Here is a 23,620-nt window from a genome sequence, read left to right on the forward strand (position 1 = left end):
CTCCCTTCCTAGCAATTAAAGCTAGGGTTCTCCAGACTGTGCTCACCTGGGGAGTTTTACCTTCTTCCATGTTTGGAGTTCTTTTTCGTTTCCAGAATCTTTCTCTTCAGACTTTCCATTGCCCTCGATTTTTGTCGGGAAGATTCTGGTGGAGCTCACATCTTTTCTGGATTAAATTTAATCCAGGGATGCCCAGATTTGGGGTTCACCTGAGTCCTCCCATTTTCCTCAGGGATTTGGAAGGGGTAGCAAATTGCTACTGTCTCTGGTCTTTGTTTGCAATCCTGGGAGAGCCCCCAAAAATGTTGTAGACTTTGAGAGAGGCTCAATTATTTTCATATAGAAAGGCCAGGACTCAGGAATTATTTTGAGAAGGAAAAATGATTTATTGATGGCCAGCCAGACTCAGGAGCTTTCTGTTTCAAATCTGAGCCCCGAACAAGATTTGAGTCCCTTTTATACAGAGAGGAAAGGCCAAATGGTCCTTTTGTTTCAGTTCTCAATAGGCTTGAATTAGCATATATCTTCCACATCCTAGGTAAGCTTTTAGCATGGACTTCATACATTCTAGATAAGCTTTTAGCACATTTGGTTTGCAATTTCCCTGAATATTTAAAGTTTATAGACTTTGCATTGTTAAACTGTTCCCTGGGACTGGAGTCATTGCCATGGTCACGAAGGGCAGGACTGCAGCCTCTTACCATTCCACACCCACAAATTAGGACAGACAGTTTAGGTTAAGGTTATCTCGGAAGAGACAAAGAGTCTCCCACCCATAGCCCACATCACTAAGAAAATAGAGAGTTAGGGCCTCTCTTTCCATGAGTTCCCTGGGGCCTGTCACACAGGGTTGGAGCAGGGGTAACTGGGCCCACCTTTGCATGAATCCTCCATTTCTACCCCCAGCTCATTCTGGCAGAGTAGACCCTAGAAAATGTTAGCTGAGTGCTTGAACTCCTCTAGAACAGAGGATGAGGTCCCAGCCCCAAATTTTAGTACAATTTAGAGTTGTCTCATTATGGTGTGGGTTCAGTAGGAGCTAAGGCTTGTGGGTGGGACCCAGCTCCTCATTGTTTCCCACAGATGCACTCACCTTTTGTTGGGGCTAATGAGGAAGTTACCTTGGTCTCAGCATTACTAACCCACCTTGGACTCCTCTCACTGTTTGGCATCCCAACTCTCACTTCTTTCTGAGGAATCCCAGCCCAACAGATCAGCAGCACCCTTCCTCTGGAGGTGGGACACAGCCATTGATCCTACTCTTTAGACAGGAAGAGACAAATGAAGCACAGACTTATGTCCAAGGCCTAACACATGTCTCTGCAGGAGAAGTCACATTCCAAGACACATCCTTAGACCTGTCCATGCTCCTAAACATTTGTATGGGCCCCTCATCATTTGTGAACTGTCCTGAGACTAGGTTTGTTTGTGCCCACCTACAGTCCTTCAATGGACTAAAACCTCACACCTAAGTTCCACCCCCAGAGGAAGCAGTCTCAGAGACACAGAGTCCAACTCAAATTCATCAAGCACTTATTTTTCCATGTACAGTTCTCAAGGCTTAATATACATTTGGCATTGTCATACCAAATGGAGAAAGGTACTATTATATTCTTTCATAGGCGAGAAAAGCAGGCTAGGCAAGTTAAGTAACTTGCCCAACCAATGCAGCAAATAGAGTGTGAAGCCAGGAATCAAATCCAGCCACCTGGAACCTGAGCCCATCCACTTAAAGATGATGCTTCTCAGAGGTATTTATAACAGCCTTTTTTATTGATAGAAAAAAAAAAGGGGGGGGGAGGAAGGAATAATCACTGATGTGGAAATGTGTGAATAAAAATAAATTATGGCATGGCAACCCCATGGAATTTCATGCAGTCATTCAAGAGATACTGCAGAGTTTAAAAAAAAAAAATAAGATGCACACTCATGTATATAATATGATCCTATTTTTATAAAACAAAGAAGAGTTCTTATATAGGTATATACTTATGAGCATAGAAATATATGAGTGTGTCGATATCAGGGATGAGCAAACTTCTGCAAAGGGTCAGATAGTAAATATTTTTGGTTTGCAGGCCATGTGGTCTCTGCCACAAGTACTAACTTCTGTCACTGTAGTGCCAAAGCAGCCACAAGTAATATGGAAACAAACATGGCTATGTCCCAATAAAACTTTATTTTAAAAAACAGGTGGTGGTGGACTTGGCCCAGTGGTTAGGGAGTCCGTCTACCACATGGGAGGTACACAATTCAAACCCCAGGCCTCCTTGACCCGTGTGAAGCTGGCCCATGCACAGTGCTGATGCGCGCAAGGCATACTGTGCCATGCAGGGGTGTCCCCTGCGTAGGGAAGCCCCACGTGCAAGGAATGCGCCCCGTGAGGAGAGCCGCCCAGCGTGAAAGAAAGTGCAGCCCGCCCAGGAATGGTGCCACACACACAGAGAGCTGACACAAGATGACGCAACAAGGGAAACGGACTTTGGCCCAGTGGTTAGGGCGTCCGTCTACCACATGGGAGGCCCGCGGATCAAGCCCCGGGCCTCCTTGACCCGTGTGGAGCTGGCCCATGCGCAGGAGTGCCCTGCCACACAGGGGTGTCCCCCGCATAGGGGAGCCCCACACGCAGGGAGTGCACCCCGTAAGGAGAGCCGCCCAGCGTGAAGGAGGGAGCAGCCTGCCGAGGAATGGCGCCGCCCACACTTCCCGTGCTGCTGATGACAACAGAAGCGGACAAAGAAACAAGACGCAGCAAAAAGACACAGAAGACAGACAACCGGGGGAGGGGAGGGGAATTAAATAAATAAAAACAAATCTTTAAAAAAAAGATGACGCAACAAAAAGAAACACAGATTCCCAGTGCCGCTGACAACAACAGAAGCGGACAAAGAAGACACAGCAAATAGACACAGAGAACAGACAACTGGGGCGGGGGTAGGGGAGAGAAATAAATCTTTAAAAAAAAAAAAAAACAGGTGGTGGATCATATTTGGTCTATAAGCCACAGTTTGCCAACTCCTGGTATATATTATTAGGAACCAGTATAAAAATAGGAAAGCATACATACTAAACAGTTATCACTGGCTATCTAGGGAGAGGCTGGTCAGAGACAGTGGCGGTGGAAAGAAAATGGGAGGGGAGACTTGAGCAAATCCTAAAGGAAAAGAAAAACTACAATGTGAAAACTGGCATATATAACATGGAATGTACACTCCATTTACCTGAAAGTGTACATTCATGTGTCTATGGTTCATAATGAAATCACTAATTATTGTCTGTGCAATAATAAGGATAAAATACTCAAGATGACAATTGGATAAGCCCAATACATTAGATTCTCTTTTAAAATCATATATATATATATATATAATTTATCTTATTTCACTGACATTTAAAATGTTTAATATTTCATAATTATCATTAATATAAATAATCTGGAAACAACTGGTCTTGAAATACTTTCTTTAGGTTTTTCCCAATGCATTTGTCAAGGTTTCTTCCCCAGATGAATTCTATAAACCTTAATAAGGCTAGTACAAATATGGACAATTCCCTTCATTGCTGAACTCTTAAAAGTTCTTTTCTAAGCAATTTCCTCCAAATACATAATATTTGACTTTGTGATTTGTTTACATATGAAATATATTCCTAGTATTCTCCAGCATGAATTCTATAATGTACAATTAAATTTGATTGTCATGAAAAGATTGTCTCATTTTCACGTAACAGAGAGTTTATCTCACGTATGAAAATTCTGATGCATACTGAGATTTATTTCTGTGCTAAGCTTTTCCCAGACTCATTACATTTGTAAGATGTATCATCAGTATGAGTTGTCTGAGGTTTACCGAAATTTGACTTGTTGGTGAAGGTCTTTCTGCACTCAGAATATACAGTCTCTCAAAATGTGAATTCGCTGATAAATGTTCAGTTGTGGTTTCTTATCAAAGGATTTCCCACAGTCAAAACATTCATAAGCCGCCTCTCTAGTATGATTTGTAATCAACTCTGACTTCTGGATGACAGCCTTCCCACAGTCAGTATAGGTATAGGTCCCTTTCCAGTGTGAGTTATTTTATGTCTATTGAAATTTGACCTGTTGGCAAAGGCCTTCCCACATTTACTGCATATATAGGGCTTCTCTCCTGTATGAATTCGCTGATGCTCTCTGAGTTGTGACTTAGCAGTGAAGGCTTTCCCACAGTCACTGCATTTGAATGGCTTCTCTCCACTGTGAATTCTTTGATGCATGCTGAGTATGGATTTCTGGTTGAAGGCTTTCCCACATTCACTGCATTCATAGTGTCTTTCTCCAGTATGAATTTTCTGATGTATATTGAGGTGTGACTTTTGATTGAAGGCTTTTCCACAGTCAGTACATTCATAAGGCTTCTCCCCTGTGTGAATTCGATGATGCATGCTGAGTTGTGACTTGGAAATGAAGGATTTCCCACAGTTGCTGCACTGATATGGTTTCTCTCCAGTGTGAATTCTTTGATGTACAATCAAGTGTGCCTTCTGAATGAAGGCATGTCCACATTCAATACACACATAAGACTTCTCTCCTGAATGGATTTTCTGGTGCAGGCTGAGCGTTGACTTCTGGATGAACGCTTTCCCACATTCAATACATGCATATTGTCTCTCTCCAGTATGAATTTTCTGATGTACATTGAGGTCTGAGTTCTGAGAGAAGCCTTTCCCACATTCTCTGCATTCATAGAGTTTTTCTGTAGTATGAGTTCTCTTATGCCTGAAGAGAGATAACATCTGGACAAAGGCTTTTCCACATTCATGGCATTTATAGAGCTTCTTTCTAGTGTGAGTTTTCTTGTGTGTAATAAAATCTGACCTCTGATTGAAGACTTTCCCACATTCAGTACATATAAAAGGAACTTCACCTGTTTGAACTGACAGATATATACCACGTTGCAACTTTGAAATAAAGGTTTTTCCACATTTGCTGCAGTCATTGAGGTTTTCTACACTATGAATTCTCTGTTGGGTGGGGAAGGGTGATTTCTCGGTAAAAGCCTTCCCACATTCAGTACATTTATCAGGTTTCTCCCCAGTATGAATCTGATGCTGCATAAGTACCTGTTTATGGCTGAGGACTTTTCTACATTGACTACCTTCACAAAAGTTCTCTCCTGCACAAATATTCCTGCCGGTAGCACTGGAAGAGCTATGGGTGAAAAACTGACCAGAACCAGTATCCTTAACAAGGTGTTTTGTGGCATTGTTTTTATTTTGACTATTTACTTCTAGGTTATGAGTCAAATGTTTTGCAAATGAGCCACATTTATGAGGTCTTTTTTGTGAAGAATTAAGGCAGCATCTCACATAAAGGACTCTCCCAGTGTCCTCATCTTCACAATCCCTCTCTGTATTAAACGTTTTCTTGCTGTGGAAAGCACCATCATGTGAAGGTTGATTTTGATTATCCTGATCTCTCTTTCTCTTGTCAGCTTCCTGCCACAGTTCTTCTATAAAGGAACACCATGAACCATTTCTTGAGACTTCACCCACCATATCATTGTGAAGTGAAGCTTTATCTAAAATCTCCTGTTGTGGGATTTCAAGCTCAAACTCTTCTTCTAAAAAGGATAAAGAGAAGACAAAAGAGACAATATGAACGGTTAATAGAAATTGCATGGAGATTGAGCTGACTGAGATTGAACAGAGGGAAATAACTGAGTCATGTAATAAAAAGGGTGATGGTAACAACGAGAAGAAATAGTCACCCAGCCTTTAGTAAATGCCAAATCCTTATCTATATAGCACTTAGGATATGCAGGCAAAGTTCTGTGCTTTGCACATGAAAATTCATTTAAACCTCGCAACTATCCCATCAGGTGGCTTCAATTATGTCTCCTTTACAGATGAAGAAAATGAAACACAGAATAGTTAGTTAAATCATTGGCTAAGATGAATTTGCTAAATCATGTGGAAGATTAGATTTGAGCAAAAGCAACCTGGCTCCATTTATGTAAGTGGCCTAAATGTCACACTTAGTGGGAAGACTAGAAAATAAAACAAAAGGGTGTTACAGAGCAACATCTGTGGATAGCCAAGGCTTGAAGAAGTTGGCTCAGAGTATAAGTCTTCTTAATTGGCTTTCAGTTCTAACCCTCACCAATCTTTCTGCTTCCTCTTACTTGTTGGGAAAAATGCCAAATTCATCAGCCCTACCTGTCCTTTGGAAAACTATTAAAGCTTCACCTATCTTGACATGGCTAAGCAGTAAAAGTATGCCTATGCCCCATCTCTCCAACTCTCCATGAATCTTATTTTTCCCCCTTGAATCTAAGAATATATGTATATGCCAAGAAAGGTATACTGGCAGATATACCAGACGGACAAGCAAGCACCCCTAGTATCTGCTTTACCCTTCTTCCATAGAAATATAATTGCTGCCAGCCACATAACCATTCCCAATTTCCTTTGCAATGAGATGTGACTGTAAGACATATTTTACTGATGGAATGTGCATATAAATTGCACCACTTCTGGGCCAAGGTGGTAGGATGGCTGGCACAGCTTCTCAATGACCTCCTCCTTTTTTCTGCTTAGTAGAACATGGCTTTGGAAGCAATCCAGAGTGAATCATGCAGCTCAACATATCAGTGGGAGGGTGGAGCAATGACTTGGGAAATACTTAAGACACCTGAATGAGTACAAGAAGCAAGACTCCCTGACAAACTGTTTGTAGAACTGTTTTACTAGAAATTATTCGAGAATATCTGAGCTATAGGATCTTGATTTCTTTGTCAGAGCTTTCAGTTTTACACTACATAATATACCATTTTTGGCCAAGAACTGAAATCAATAATCATCCAGTTTACTAGTACAGTGCAAAAGACAGCAGATTCTCAATTAAAATGATGGACCGGGAAACGGACTTTGGCCCAGTGGTTAGGGCATCCGTCTACCATATGGGAGGTCCGCGGTTCAAACCCCGGGCCTCCTTGACCCGTGTGGAGCTGGCCATGCACAGTGCTGATGCGCGCAATGAGTGCCCTGCCACGCAAGGGTGTCCCCTGCGTAGGGGAGCCCCACGCGCAAGGAGTGCGCCCGTGAGGAAAGCCGCCCAGCGTGAAAAGAAAGAACAGCCTGCCCAGGAATGGCGCCGCCCACACTTCCCGTACCGCTGAAGACAACAGAAGCGGACAAAGAAACAAGACGCAGCAAATAGACACCAAGAACAGACAACCAGGGGAGGGGGGGAAATTAAATAAATAAATAAATCTTTAAAAAAAAAAAAAAAAAATGATGGACCGAGACTGACTACATTAGACCATTATTTCATTTTACCAGAGATTTAACATTAAGCAGGACATGACTCACATCTAGGTTCTTTTCTTTTTCAGTCAGTTTGATAAATTGTACTCTAGACCCTTTTTCTGTCCAAAAACCTCATTTGTCTTTTACTCTTCAAAACAGAACTCTATATATGGTACATAACCCTGACTTTCATTTACCCTAAGGATCATATGCACAGGACAGATTTGGAATATTTTAAATGTTTCATTCCATTTAGCTTATAAAACCTTGCTGAACCTAATAATATAACTGTGATCAATGTTCAATGTATTAATAAAACCTTCTTGCTTGTGCTGAAAAGCTTAACCATAACCCTCACATACAAATTAACAACGTTGTCTCAAAACAAGTCCAGTTTATTAAATCAAATCAAAGCATGCACTCGCATTCTCTATTCCCATTTAAGCTTTCTTCTTCTGCTCCCTTGTCCCATGTCAAAATTGATTCCTAGTGCCCTTAAAATTAACTCTCAACCTCACATATCTCTAGAGTGGCACCATTTTCCTGAACTTCAAAAGCAGTCACTCCATTCTGGTACTTATTTTCAAAACATGCTTCCATTAAATAGATATGAGTAATACATGAAAGTTAATGTTTTTAGCAACTCCTGCCATTGTCTTCTCCATCCAATTATAATCTCTGTTCCTTTGAATTTATCTCAGCAGATATTTAATAGAACCTTCTAAAAGATAATAAAATAGTCTCTTCTGCCCATCTGTATCTTTTCAATAATTTACTATCCTCATGCTTAACATTCATATAACGAAGAGTAAGAAGACAGTGCATAAAATAAACTATAGCTTGGATACAGAGAGGACTATCCTTATAATATACATTTAAAAAATAATGTAAAGTGTAAGTTATGAGAACAATTAAGGTATAATTTTAAATTAGAAATATGGAGTCATGATGATGATTAAGAAGAGTTTAATTGCTATATCCTACATAATAGGAAATGACTGCTTATATTCCTCAAAAATCTACTTATTTTGGGTAATGAAATATGTCAATAGCACCTAGGATGAAGTCATAAAAGGCTAGAATCCACAAACCCCATTAGGAACAAAGTAATCTAAGTAGGATTGAAAAGAGGTACCTAATTGACCATGAGGTGCAGGGGTGCTCAAAGATGTATTCACCAAATGCAATGAATGTCTCGTGATGATTGAGGAGGTTGTTGTTATGGGGGGAGGAGTGGAGTGAAGGGGGTGTGGGGTATATGGGGACCTCATATTTTTTTAAGGTAACATTAAATAAATAAATACAAAAAGAAAAAAAAAGAGGTACCTAGACTGGAGTAATTCCACTGATATGAAGAATAAAGAGCATCTAAATTACATGTTAAAAAAGAAAAAAATGGTAGGAATTACAAAGGGATAAATAAAATTTGAGGTTCAGAGGGAAGAAATGCAGAGAACTGACAAAATTTGTGAAGTATGAAGAATTTCTGATTTGGGCGATGATTAACTCCAATTTCTAATCTCTCAAAAACAAAGGGAACTTGTTGGAAGATGGCAACAGACTAATAGGCAGAGCTGAATACCTCACAAAAACAACAGGAAAAGAACCAAAATCTATCTGAGGGGGAAGCAGATATGGTTCAAGCAGTTGGGCTCCCACATACCATACAGGAGGTCCAGCTTCCATGCCCAGGGCCTCCTGGTGAAGGTAAGCTGGCCCGTGCAGCGAGCTGGCCCATGCAGAGTGCTGCCCCACGCAAGAGTGCTGCCCTGTGCAGGACTGCTGGCCCATGCAGACAGCAAGATGACATAGCAAGGAGAGATAATAAGAGATACAGCAGACCAGGGAGCTGAGGTGGCACAAGAAAAAGATTGCCTCTCTCTCACTCTGGAAAGTCCCAGGATCAGCTCCCGGAGTTGCCTAATGAGAATACAAGCAGACACAGAAGAACACACAGCAAATGGACACTGAGAGCAGACAATGCAGGGAGTGGGGAGAAATTTTTTTTTTATTTTATTTTAAAAATAAGCTGTCTGAGGGACCTGCTTTGGGGATCAGCAGACCAGGACAGTGCTACCAACTCCCAGGAGGATGAGGGACAGAGAGGTGAAGAAGCTGAAACAATAAATATGACTTACCAAGCCCCCATGGAAGGAAGGGCTCCCCTCCCCTACCCCTAAGATATTACACTGGGGTAAAACCCCTGGCTTGCTGCAGCCAACTGAGGGGAACAAACATCTTCCTTCCTTTCAGCTGTTTCAATGGAAAAGGGAGGGGAGGTCAGGGAGCTTTTCTTCAGTGAATTCAGCCAGTAGGGCCCACTCCGAATCTCCAATCTGGAGATTCAACACAGGAACACAGGAAAGCCAAGACCGAAACACCTCAGTGTAAAGTTGTGATAGCTAGCACCATCTGCTGGCCAGTCTGGAAATTGTATGGACAAAAACTGTTCGTGTTCTCTGTTTCCAACTCCTGGGAGAAAATCTGCACCCCACTAGTGAGTCCCTGGTCCAATTTTGAAAACTTAAGCAGGGCAATTTTAGAGACTGAGAATAAGATGAACCAAATATTAAAGAAAAGCTATAAAAAAAATCGAAAAAATTAAAAAACCAATAGGCAAGAGAGAGAAATTGGCCATCAGAGTAAATTCACCAACATATTCAGATGCCTAGGCATCAACAAAAAATTATAAGCTATACTAGGAAACAGAAAGAGATGGCCCAGCCAAAGAACAAACCAAATATCCTGAAGAGATACAGGATTTAAGATAATTAATCAGTGATAATCATATAACTTTCCTCAATCACTTCAAAGAATTTATAGAAAATATAACTAAAGAAATGAAGGATATTAAGACGACATTGGGAAAGCATAAAGAACAATTTGAAAGCCTGCAAAGAAAAATAACAGACTTTATGGGAGTGAAAGACACAATGGATGAGATTAAAAATACACTAGAGGGAAACGGACTTGGCCCAGTGGTTAGGGCGTCCGTCTACCACATGGGAGGTCCGCGGTTCAAACCCCGGGCCTCCTTGACCCGTGTGGAGCTGGCCCATGCGCAGTGCTGATGCGCGCAAGGAGTGCCATGCCACACAGGGGTGTCCCCCACGTAGGGGAGCCCCACGCGCAAGGAGTGCGCCCCGTAAGGAGAGCCGCCCAGCGTGAAAGAAAGAGCAGCCTGCCCAGGAATGGCGCCGCCCACACTTCCCGTGCGGCTGACGACAACAGAAGCAGACAAAGAAACAGGATGCAGCAAACAGACACCGAGAACAGACAACCGGGGGAGGGGGGGAAATTAAATAAATAAATAAATCTTAAAAAAAAAAAAAAAATACACTAGAGGCACATAGAAGCAGATTTGAATTGCTTGAAGACAGAATTAGTGATTTCAAAGGCAGAACATCTGAACTGGAAAAGACAGGAGAACAGAAAGAGAAGAGAATGGAAAAAGTGGGACAGAGTCTCAGGGAACTGAATGACAGTGCAAAAAGCAAAAATGTTCACCTTATTGGTATCCCAGAAGGAGAAGAGAATTGAAAAGGGGCAGAAATAATATTTGAGGAGATAATGTCTCAAAACTTCCCAACCCTTACGTAAGACATAAATATCAACATCCAAGAAGGACAACACACCCCAAACAGAATAAATCCGAATAGACCTACCCCAAGACACCTACAATTCAGAATGACAAATACAAGAGATAAAGAGAGGATTCTGAAAGCACCAAGAGAAAAACAAAGCATCACATACAAGGTAAACTCAAGAAGATTAAGTGCAGACCTCTCATCAGAAACCATACAGGAGAGAAGAAAGTGGTATGATATATTTAAGGTACTGAAAGAGAAAAACTGCCAGCCAAGAATTCTGTACCACCAAAGCTGTCCTTCAAAAATGAGGGTGAGAATTTAAAGTCTTCAAAGACAAACAAAAACTGATCAAATAAGTTACCAAAAGACAGATATACAAGAGATCTAAAGAGGGTATTGCAGGCTGAAAGGAAAAAACAAGGATGAGAGATTTGGAGAAGAGTTTATAAATGAAGATTATTAGGAAGGGTAAACTGAAGGATAAAAAGACAGACAATATTAAAGGTATGACAACAGAGCACCAAAGGACAAAATGGATGAGTAAGTAATGTCTTTACAGTAATAACACTGAATGTTAATGGACTGAAGTCCCCAATCAAAAGACATAGATTGATAGAATGGATAAAAGAATATGAGCTGTCTGTATGTTGTCTAAAAGAGACCCACCTCAGATTTAAGGACACAACCAAGCTAAAAAGAAAAGGTTGGAAAAAGGTATTCCATGCAAATAGCAGCCAAAAAAGAGCTGGAATAGGCCAGATAAATGTAAAATAACAATATTATAGTATATGAACAATAATTATTCAGTGCAATTTGCAAATTGTTCCTATTATTAGTATTCTGTAAGTTTCTTCATACAAAATAAACCCTTGCTTTTAATTGAGGAGGAATGGAGAAGCGATATATTTTTGGATACTATATTTTTCTTTAGCCCTTTCTTATGCATACTCCTTAATTAAAATAATCTATCTGGATCAATAATGATTTAGCATGACTACTGTTGAAAAAGATTTTGAGTTTTTCTGTCTCATAAAATTATGAGTTGGGGAAGTGGAAGTGGCTCAGGCAACTGAGCTCCTGCCTACCACAGGGGAGGTCCGGGTTCAGTTTCCACTGCCTCCTAGAGAAGACATGCAAGACAGTGAGCTCACTGACAGGCTGAAGCAATGAGCTGGCACAACAGGCTGGCACAGCGAGCTGATGCAACAAGATGACACAGTGAGGTGACGCAATTCAGAGACATAGCAAGGAGGCACAATAAGAGACACAATAGGGCAGGGACAGAGGTGGCTCAGGTGATTGGGCGTCTCCCTCCCACATGCTAGGCCCCCAGGTTAGGTTCCCAGTGCCTCCTAAACAGAAGACCAGGACACAACTAGACACAGAAAATGCAAACAACAAGGGGTTGGGGAGAAATAAATAAATTAAATAAATAAATCCTAAAAAAAAAAAGTTATTGTTATTTGTGGTAATTCATTCCAATAAGATGTGAAGAATTCCCAAACAGGAATTTGATTATACAGAAAGAATTATACCCTTAATGGAAATTACATAAATGATCATTTATTTCATTCTTAGAGATTATTATGTCCAACAATTAGAGCTGTAATATAAAATTTAGGATTAATTTCTATTACAATTATTATTTACATTTAAAATGTTTGTTGTTATACTATTACTTATAATTTATTATAGTAAATCTAACCTGGCCTTACACTCTTAAAATTTGTAATTTCTTTCAATCTATTTTTCTATTTTATTTTACAATTTAACAATAAAGTTCTTTTTAACAGCTAAAAAAAAAGCCACTGATTATACACTTTGGATAGATCATATGGTATGTGAATTTATCTCAATAAAACTGCTTAATAAACAAACAAACAATTGTGCAAGAATAGCCAAAAGTAGCAGCTATATACAGGAGGGGAAACAGAGATGAAGACGGAAGGAATTTCCTTGTTTGTGTGTTTGTTTTTTATTATCATTGTTGTTGAAATAATGAAAATGCTTTAATAATGATTGAAATAATGAATGCACAACTATGTGGTTATACCAAATACCACTGATAGTATACTTTAAGTAATTACGCTTTATTAATATATATTAATAAAATTGATTTGCTTTAAAAACAAAAAACAAAGGAAGTGACAAAAAACAAAGGACAGTTTCCCCTGGGAATTGTCCTCCATGCAGTTAAATAAGATAATGGAATACAGTTTAAACACAGAGTCTTACAGTGTTGACATAGGAATCATCAGAATACAAATATAAGCACTAAGAGTTCAGCATGGGGGGCCCTTTAAGGCAGAGCCTATAGGATATCACACTGACCCCTAAGGAACATTTATAAGGTAATGTATTATAGTATTAGTCCTAGTAACTTGGAGTAAGAGGCATTCGAAGGGACCTCCTTCCCTGGGAGAACGCATACATAAAATGCTGCATATTCACACCCTGGAATACAACACAGCAGTTGGAGAGAATATTAATATTCTACATAGACAGGGCTAAGTACCAAGTGAAAACTTAAAGAGTAATTTATACACAATACTGAAAATACAAACACAAATTCACTTGAGTTTTCACAAGATTACCACATCAAACATAGCAAAGCCTTTTAGAACAGATGTCATGGTGAGGAGGAAAATGGGCGTGGGGCAGGAAGATAAAAGGAAATAAATCAAGAAGTTTCACCATTTGGAGAGAGGCCCCATCCAGAGTGAGGATGCCAGTCTGCCCTGAACTCTACCATCAGCTCAACTCTCGTCACATGAGCCATGAAAAGTGATCAAAGAAATAAATTCCTTAGGCAGAGAATGTCCCTCACAGTGTGGTTCGCTCAAGCCGCATTGGAAGGAAATGTCAGAAAGAGTGATTGATCATGTCAAAGACAACAAAACAGTACCCCAAAATCAGAGTGAGCCCAAAGTCGACAGAAGGGGGCCTGGCCTGGGGAGAAGAGGTGGTGGGATGCAAGGGTGGAGGTGAGTCAGACAGAACACTGAGTGCACTGGCTGCCGAGGACAGGCTGAGCATCCCAAAGTGAAGCGGAACTGCAGGAGCAAGAGGGTGGCACACAGGGATTCTGGAAGGCAGGTGCATGAATACATCCAGGGAAAGACCCAGAGGCCATGGGGTAGTAGGTGGAATAAAAATGCTAGGGTAGAGAGATGGAAGAAATGATCAGGCTGATTGGCTACTACTTGGAATAGAGATAAAAAAGGGTCACTCTCTTGCCAAAGCACCAAGCAAAGGTGGCAGCTGATATGGCATTTAGATAGCTGAGGAGCCAACGTCAGGTCTCCTTAGAGCAGTTCCTAACGTCCTTTACCTCCCAGAACTATTTTCTTAAGATAATTTCAAAGGCATCAGCTTCTCCCAGCACAGGGAATTGTCACTCACCTGGACAGTTCTGATGTGGGAGTTCCACCTCCACCACCCATGGCTCCTTTCCTCTTTCCAACCTGAAGATGACCTCTGGGCTGGGAATGTGACACCCTGTTAACAAGAAAGGATTCCACTTTGGGTTCTAGAGGCCACTCAATGGAGCTCTCCATTTGCTCACCAGAAAAGTCAACATCTTGCACTGAAGACAAAGTAATATTTAAAGGTGCCCAAATAGATGAACAGTCTGGGACAAAGCAAGGACAAAACACTACATGCTTCAGCTATACCACTGCATTCCCCAGGTGAGGAAGGAAACCTGTGCAGAGATTTCCAGCTCAGCTGTGCTTACCCACTGACAGGAGGTGGCGATAGGTCTCCAGCATCACGTCCCGGTACAAGCACCTCTGGGCAGGGTCCAGCTGCTGCCACTCCTCCCTGCTCAAATGCACAGCCACATCCTTGAATGACACCAATCCCTGTAACAACACATCCAGACTCATGGGCGGATAGGAAAGTTACATAGAGGGACTTGTTCTTAATTTCTCACCTGGTATATCATATAGCTTTCCTACTAAATGTTTCATTTTGGCAGGATTCAAAAAAACTTGTAGGAATATCCTGCCATTCATTGTGTACTACATTCACTCAGTCAAAAACTTTTTTCAAAATGAGGATTGAAATAGGTTACTTCTAAGTCCTCCATCAAACCTGGGCATGACCTGCATTACTTTCATTAAGCAACTATGTACCAGGCATTTTGCTAGGTAAGCTTCTACCCATCCAGCAACTCGAACACTTGGGAAGCAAAGTAAATACAAGTCCAACTGCAAGGTTCAAACATGGACATGGTAGAAATATGTGGAGAGCACACTGAGCATCCAAATTAGGGGAAAGCAAAGTCTACCTGGGAGGGGAAGTTTATTCATGCTCCTGAAATTTGGTGAAGTTTAAATTGGAAGGGAGAAGTTGATGCAGGATGCACGAGGAAAACCATTTCCAGAAAAGAGCAGGAGTAAAGATGGGAAAACAGGAAACTCTGGGAACAGCTGATACCTCTGCATAAGAGGAGAGGTGTCTGGGTGATGTGTGGGGAGATAGTCAAAGTCAGCTTTCTAGTCTGATCATGTAACAAGTACAGATTTGTTTACTGTAACAAATGGACTGCCACTGAATTTTGGAAAAACATATGATCAGGATTATATTTTTAAGGATCAATTTTAGGGAAACTAAAGAGTTGATGATGGAAAGCTCTTCATTACAGAAGTATTGCAGATGTCAAACAAAGTCTACATATAGAATATCACTACTTTTATTTTATTTTTTTAAAGATTTATTTTATTTATTTCTCCTCCCCCCACCCCCTATTGTCTGTTCTTTGTGTACATTCGATGTGTGTTCTTCTGTGTCCACTTGTATTCTTGTCATGTAGGACCGGGAAATTGTGTTGCTTTTTTGTTGTTGTTGTATCATCTTGCTGCGTCAGCTCTCCATGTGTCCGGCGCTACTCCTGAGCAGGCTGCACTTTTTTCACACAGGGTAGCTTTCCTTGCAGGGTGCACTCCTTGTGTGTGGGGCTCCCCTACACGGAGGAGACCCTGCGTGGCACGGCACTCCTTGAGCATGGCAGCACTGCGCGTGGGCCAGCTCACCACACAGGTCAGGAGGCCCTAGGTACTGAAACCTGGATCCTCCATATGGTAGGCAGACGCTTTATCAGTTGAGCCACACTTCCCAGAACATTACTACTTTTAATGATCATCCACGGCTTCTAAAATTATATTGTGGAAGGGCTGAAGGGCTCTTTCTAAAAGAGGATTAGGCTGACAACATCTGAACTTGATCATCAATCTTTTTGCGGGGGGGGGGGCTCACCATTCCTGGAGATACTGCAATACCAGGTCGATGCATGAAGTGGATAGAATAAGCCCTATTTCATTTCCCTGATACAAAAATCCATTTAATATATTGTCCTTGGATAGAGGACATATCAGATATTAAACTGATAAGAGATACAAAGCAATGATGACCAATCTTAACATCAAAAAAAGAGAAATAACCAAACAATGCATCCATCTGATTGATGTAATAGTAGATATATATTATTCTGGGCCTCTCTTCTCCCTCAAAAAATTGAAATGGAAAATAGTTTACAATATATGGTATGAAAACCTCTGAGTAGGTAGGTATCTTGGTGAAAATGAAGCTGGGTCCCTACCTAAAGGTCTATACAAAAATAAATTCCAAATGAATCACAGGCATAAGAGTAAAAAATGTAAAAAGCCATAGAAAAACCAGGAGAAAATGTATTATGAGGTTTATTATTTTTTTAACATAACTGAGGAATGGGGAAGAACTTTCTCAGTTGACATAAAACTCAAAATAAAAGAATGATAAATTCAACTATACTTTTTTTTTTAATGCATGGAAAAACAACCGAAGAAATTGAAAAGACAATTGGAGAAAAAATATTTGGAACACAAAGGAGAATCAAAGGACCAAAGTCCTTAAAAAATACTACTAACCTAATAGAAAAACAGACAAAGAAAATGAATAGACAGCTCAAAAAAATTAAAAGGATACAGATGCTTCACAAACACAATCCCCTATCTCACCCTCAGCCATAAGAGAAATGCAAAATAAACCTGCAATGAGATGCTATGTTTTCACTTATCAGATTGGCAACAACCAATGGGAAAAGGACCTGCTCTCTTGGGCAGGTGAAGCACACCGTCTTACGCAACACAGCCCACAGGAAGGCAATTCTGTCTTATCTATCCAAAAAGAAAGTACAAGTATCCTTAGCCCTAGAAATTCCAATTGTGGAAATTTGTCTTTAGCTACACCCTTTTCCCTTAGTGCTAAATGAGATTTATTCAAAGATACTCAGTGCTGCACTGTCTCTAAAAGGAAATGACTGGAAACATTTTAAATGTCAATCATTAAAGGAACAGTTGGTTATGATTTGATATATAAATATAATGGAATAAGATGCCTTTATTTAAAAAAAAAAAAAAAAAGGAACTCATTTGTACTTAGGTTAGATTATCTCTCAGGTTCATTGCTAACAGAGCAAAGCAAAGCCCACCACTACCCCCCACACTGCCAAGACTCATACTCAGAAAAAGCAGCTGTGAAATGTTCAAAAATAAACTGTCTCCCTGGCTGCCTTTGGGGAAATGGAATGAGATCTGGGGAAATATTTCATTTTCCCTTTCAAACCTTTTATGGAATATGAAACATGGGCAGAAAATAAGTGAAACATAAATAAATAGTTTAATCCACCACCCAGATCAACAGCGCCCCAGAATTGCCCCTACTCCACTGTGTGCCCTTTCTAATCACAATCCCCTCCACTCCTCCTGAAGCCACTATAAGTACACCTGTGCCATCTTCATAGCTTTACTGCTGGAAACTGAGGCACAGTGGTCTCGCAAGGAGAGACCTGCTGTCTCCATGGCTACGCTTGCAAAGTAAGGAATGCAATGATTGTGTGCTGAAGGCTATCAGGATGATGCCACAGGCAGAGATAAAAATGAGCACAAATATTTTATAGTAAATAGAACACTTATACTTTGCACCTTGAAATAAGATTTTTTTAATTCCTTAGATCATGAGTAATGCTACTAGATAACTGCATGTTGCTGCTTGTTCTCAGGTAGACTGGGGTATATAGAGAGCCCCTTGTAAACAGTAAAGTTGTCTGATGAGTCTCTGCTCGCAGACCCCCTGATCCCAGCTCTCTCTCTTTCTTTCTCTTTGTTTCATTCTCCTTTTCCTCTTTCTTTCATTCCCAATACCCTTCGGGATGACATTCCAACACTTTACCACTTAGGAATGCACCCCCCCATCATTATATTTTGTTTCCCTTGTTCTTGAAATTCATATAAGAACCACGTTAACACGGATTCTTTCAGTCAACATTGTTTACCATGATTCTTCCATATTATTGAACAATTAAAGGTCATTCATTTTCCCTGCTGTATAATATCCAACGGAGAAAATGCCATCATGTTATTTGCCCATTCGACTGCTGGTGGGTATTTGGATAGTTTCCAGTTTGGGACCATCAGGCCCCAGTGCAGGCAATGCTGTCCTTTTCTTCTTCTTTTGCCCAAGAGCCACCCTCCTCCCACCTTATACCCCGCCCCCCACCTTACCCTCCCTCCGTCCTCAGCCAGTTCATGGTTTGCTCGGTAAAAGTCAAACTCTGGGTATGGGGACATCAGCCCCCTGTGATCCGCAATCCAGCATCAAGATCACCTTGGGGATCCAATGGATGTGTCATGATGACGGGAATGAGTGTTGCTGGGGGGGGGAGAGGTGGGGTGGGGGGGTGGGGTTGAATGGGACCTCACATATATATTTTTAATGTAATATTATTACAAAGTCAATAAAATAAATGAATAAATTTAAAAAAAAAAAAAAAAAGATCACCTTGGGGGCAGGGAATCCAGAAACTGCTGCTTCTGGTTCTGGAGCACTGTCCCTGGGGCTGTTCCCACTTACCTCACAGGACCCCTCCCGCTCTTCAGGACACAAGACTTGGGGTCTTTGGGACAGAATCACATCAGCGGGCATGTCTCCTCTGGGCTTCCACCTTCCGTTCCTCCTGCTGACGAGTCCACTGCTCCCAGGAAGCTGAAGCTGGGCCAGCAGCTAGAGGCTCCAACCAGGGGTGAGGCCGGTGAGCAGGAAGGACCCTCGGCCACCTCCTCAATGATGGGACCCAGAGGCTGTGCAGAGTCACCCAGAGGTCCTGGAAGGGCATTCACCATTCATGCCATGCGAATTTCCTGTGCTAGTGAAGAGATAAACACAAATTGAAAGGGGAAAAAGTAATGTTCCCTGGTGCAAAGAGGGGAAAAGACACCATCCCTCCCTTTTGTTAGGGCACTCTTCAGAAAACCAGCCAGCTGCCAGCAACTGTGTTCCATGGAGGCCTGGAGCTGCTTCCACAGGATCCCAAATAATCCCCCATACAGGGATCCAAATAATACACCCTACAGGAAATCCATCGTTGATCTGCTCAATTGCCAATCACTGACCTTCACCATGTCCCACAGAGACCCACAGAGAAGCCAACACTCAAGGCCAAGAAACCAATGCAGTCACCGACTCCCCAGGCTTCCACTTGACTATCTCCCATATGCTCACAATTATGGCTGTTCTCAGCACCCCAAACTACTGACTCCTTGTCACCAATCTGTGTCCCTTCCCTCCCCCACCCCGGGAGGGTTTTACAACATGATCATCGACGTCCTCCAATCCCTGAAGCCCCCGGCTCCCAATCAGAGTTCCCTCCTGTCCTCTGAGCAGGGAATGGCTTCCCCAGATGTCCTCCAGTACAGTCCACGAAGGCCCTCTTAAGATGCACATTCTCTGACCTCAAATGGGCAGTTCCATGAACCAACAAAATAAAAATTGATATTAAAGTACACTTGGAATCTAATAATCACAAAAACAGTGATATATAAATATAAAATGCACAAGGAAAGCGAGAGATTACGGAGTCAATCACCCAACCTTAATTACACTCGCCCTACAGAACTCTATCACGTATACCAAGCCGATCTCCCAACGACCCCACAGTATCCGCAAATCACCTCAGAGTTCTTCAATTGCCGTGAGTTACAAAGCACTGTCAACATCAGCGAAATGGTCTTTCTGGGCCTCTTCTGTTTGGGTCCTATTTCTGGCAAAGTTTCCTTGGCGCTGGTGGAACTTTGCGCATGCTCACTAGCACTAGGCTACAATCTGCCCATACCTAGCATGGCGCCTTACGGAATTTTTTCTGTTTCCGTTGTCGATTTTCTTCCGTGGCTTTCTCGAGGGAACGTCATGGCCGCTCGCAATTAGTTATTAACTGGAGGTCGCCATCTTGGAACAACTGCCATTCCGTACAGGTTAGGGAGGAGCATCCAGTCTCGCAAAGCAAAGCCTTGGGACTATTCCACATTGTCGGGGGACCTGTTCAGTACGCGTATTCAGTTCTTTCTAAGAGAGACTGTCATTGCAGATTCTGAAAAATACCTTTTTTACTATATTTTCACACTTATCATAAACTTCCTTTTTTCTGAACTAAAGAATTCACTATCTCTAATAGAGCTTTTGACATTTTATCTTGAGAAATTTTATCGTCACGATCCTTGCACAGTTGATCCCTAAGCCTGGATGAATCCCTTGATGAAGTTAACAATTAAGAAACAACCCTAAGGAGAGAAAATAGGACTTTTCGATAGAAGGGAGGAGAATGAAGAAAATACAGTCAAGTTAAAGGGAAAAACACAATGACTCAGGACAATGCCAGCAAGCCCAAGAATATGCCCCATAGCCACCTGCAGTTCTATCTTTCTTGTTGGCAAATAGAGCAGTTCTTATTGGCATCTTGTGCCTCAAAGTGTGCAAGAAGAATATGCCTACATTCAGCCCATCTCTGCATTGCTGCAGCCCTCAATATCTATTCATTTCATGACTGAAGTTGGCCATCTCAAGTGAGCATGCCAGGATATCCACTTGCTGGTTTTGATCACCTTCTGATCCTGGAAGAGGGTTCTTCTGATGGGCATTGACATGTCCTATTTTGATGCACCCCATAGTGATTTCCAAGAGGCTGTGCCCCAGCAGGCATTGCCTTCATAGGCCGGATTTCCATTGCCTTTCTGCCTAACCATATGGCCATGTCATTGGCCACCACCCATGAGTTAGTAAAAATCCAAATTTGGAGACAAAGAGCATGCAATTCAGCCCACCAACTTGTTTTCACCTTCTTTGATCAAAATGGCAATTTATTATTATAAAAATTTCAGTATAAATTATATGTGGTACACAATTTTCAAATTATGATAAAATATATGACACTCTATTGTAAATTCCACAATCAGTTCTCACAGAATACTTTAGTTGTCCCTTTTATATAAACTTTATTTCTATTTCAAAACATAAAATAACAGACAAAAAGCAGCTCAACAAACCATGGAAGCATCACCTTTAAAAATCCTGTCCAGGCACATTTATCCTTCCCAAAACAAACTCAGCTGTTTCTCCAGTGTTCCTGAAAGTTGAACAAATGAACACAGATTGATCAAATGACATGATCAAATTCCCTTTGTTAATTAAAAAAAATGCTTGATCATATTCACATCTCATAAAACTAAATCCCATTCTTTTTTTTACCTTTAGCATTGATATATCTTCTTTGCCTTTGATACAAAAATGTTACAATAATACTGTTAACTATAGTCTATAAACTACATTAGTTGTATTTTCCCATGTATTGCCACCTTCATAATACCTTGTAATAGAGGAACATTCTTGTATTGGTTCTATTAACCATAATCCTCATCTACCACCAAAGTCACAATATTATATGGTCCCTAGATTATCCTCTAGCTGTCTTTCAATTAACATTAACCTTCCTAGACTACCCCTTTCAGTCACGACACATTTATAAATCAGTAGTGCTAGTTATACTCATTATATGTGTTACCATCAATTCTATTTCCACATATTTGCAATCAATCTTATTAAACATTCATTCAACATCAGCTCCCTCTTTTCAACCTACACTCTGTCTCCTACTAATTTATATTCTATAGGTTAACTTCTTTAAGTTTGCTCATCATGTTTATTTCATATCAGTGAGACCGTACAATATTCATCCTTTTGTATCTGGCTTATTTCACTGAATATAATATCCCCCAGGTTCATCCATGTTGTCATAAGCATCCCAAGTTCATTTCTTCTTACTGCTGAATAGTATTCCATTGTATGTACATACCACATTTTGTTTATCCAGTCATTGGCTGATGGGCATTTAAGCTGTTTTCATCTTTTAGCAATTGTGAATAATGCTGCTATGAACTTGAGCGTGCATGTATCTGCTCACATCCTTGCTTTTTTCAGATCTTCTGAACATATTCCTAGTGGTGGGATTGCTGGATCATACAGCAGTTCTATATTTAGCTTCCTGAGGAACTGCCAAACTGTCTTCCACAGAGTTTGCATCATTTTTACATTCCCACCAACAGTGATTATTTCTGTTTCTCCACATCCTCTCCAGCACTTGTAGTTTTCTGTTTTTTTAATCATGGCCCTTCTGTAAGGTAGGAAGTGATATCTCATTGCAGCTTTGATCTGCATTTCCCTAATAGTTAATGATGCTGAACATCTTTTCATGTGCTTTCTGGCTACTTGTGTTTCTTCCTCTTTGGAAAAATGTCTATTCAAGTCTTTTGCCCATTTTTTAACTGGGTTGATGCCTTAGTTTATGTTTGCTGAACTCTTGTATCTTTAGCTAATCTATGGTTACAACAGATGAACAAGTGGCAGTTCTGATATGAGTGCTGGGTGATATTTCAATTTTCATTTATGTTAAGGAGTAAGATAAAACTGAAACAATTAAGATATATGTCAAAACTTCATTTGTCAATGACAAGATCAAAATCTTTGTTGAATCAGATAATAGGTTTCAAATACTGGAAGAATATTCCTCCAATTTTTTTGTGCTACTTATAATGTCATGACTAGACATAAACCACCTTTAAGTTTAATCTGTATTAGTAACATTTTGCATCACTATTAAGCACAATCAACAAAATGATAAATCATGCACTGATTTGGTAATATGTTCCTATTTCCTCAGTGTAAACACTCTCTCTATATCTGATTTCTAGTACAAGTGTGATGTGTAAAAATGTAACTTCTTATTTTTTTCTATGTAAGAGATTCCTAGAAGCAGAAACTGAATCATTATTTGTAAAATTATGATGCATATTTACAAAATGCTTTAAAAAATAGCCGTAGAATTTTAATTTTGTTATTCATGGTGAAGTCTTAATCAAAACTTCCTTCCCACACACTACTTACCGCAAAGTTTTGTGTAGGAAAATAGCTTGAATTTGAACGTGGGAACCTGGCTTGAGGTTGAAATGTTTCCATAACACAGATAAAAAGTATGGGCTTAGGAACACCAGCCTTGACTAGATGGAATGCTGTCTGGTCAGCATGAAAATTGTTTGTGTGAGTAGGCATTTGAACTTTGTATGGCCTGTTCCCTAGTATTGCAGGTGTTGCAGCTTTAATAACAAGCAGCCTTAAAAGTAAACATAGATAACTCCTGCTTTGTAATTTCTAATAAATACAGTGTGGAAACTATGGTCAAGGCTCTCAGTTCCAGAAGCCGTTGAGTCCCCTGGTCCCATCTTTAATTTCCCTCTCATGTCTTTCTTTCTGTCCTTTTATTTCTTTAGCTCTGTGTCACCTTCCCTTCATGCAAACCTATTGCTGAGCTGGTCTCAGCAGTTTTGGTCCCCATTTTAAGTGCATTTTCTTGAAATTGAAGGGGCTGATTGATATCTGTG

At 40.6% G+C, this 23,620-nt stretch overlaps 1 protein-coding gene and 1 non-coding gene across 2 annotated transcripts; both read right to left on the bottom strand.

Moving 5' to 3' along the window:
- Positions 1 to 364: 364 nt before the first annotated feature.
- On the bottom strand, positions 365 to 20,023 carry ZNF175 (zinc finger protein 175). The gene is given in 7 exon segments (XM_023587242.3): positions 365 to 3,898; positions 3,900 to 4,041; positions 4,044 to 5,597; positions 14,277 to 14,372; positions 14,611 to 14,737; positions 18,768 to 19,059; positions 19,865 to 20,023. Coding segments are annotated over 6 exon segments (2,118 nt in total). The 5' UTR covers positions 18,840 to 19,059; positions 19,865 to 20,023; the 3' UTR covers positions 365 to 3,771.
- On the bottom strand, positions 16,123 to 16,308 carry LOC111762865 (U2 spliceosomal RNA). The gene has a single exon (XR_002795871.1). It is a non-coding gene; the product is annotated as a U2 spliceosomal RNA (small nuclear RNA).
- Positions 20,024 to 23,620: the final 3,597 nt, after the last annotated feature.

Source organism: Dasypus novemcinctus, chromosome 18 (assembly GCF_030445035.2).
Source record: "Dasypus novemcinctus isolate mDasNov1 chromosome 18, mDasNov1.1.hap2, whole genome shotgun sequence".
Lineage (NCBI taxonomy): Eukaryota > Metazoa > Chordata > Mammalia > Cingulata > Dasypodidae > Dasypus > Dasypus novemcinctus.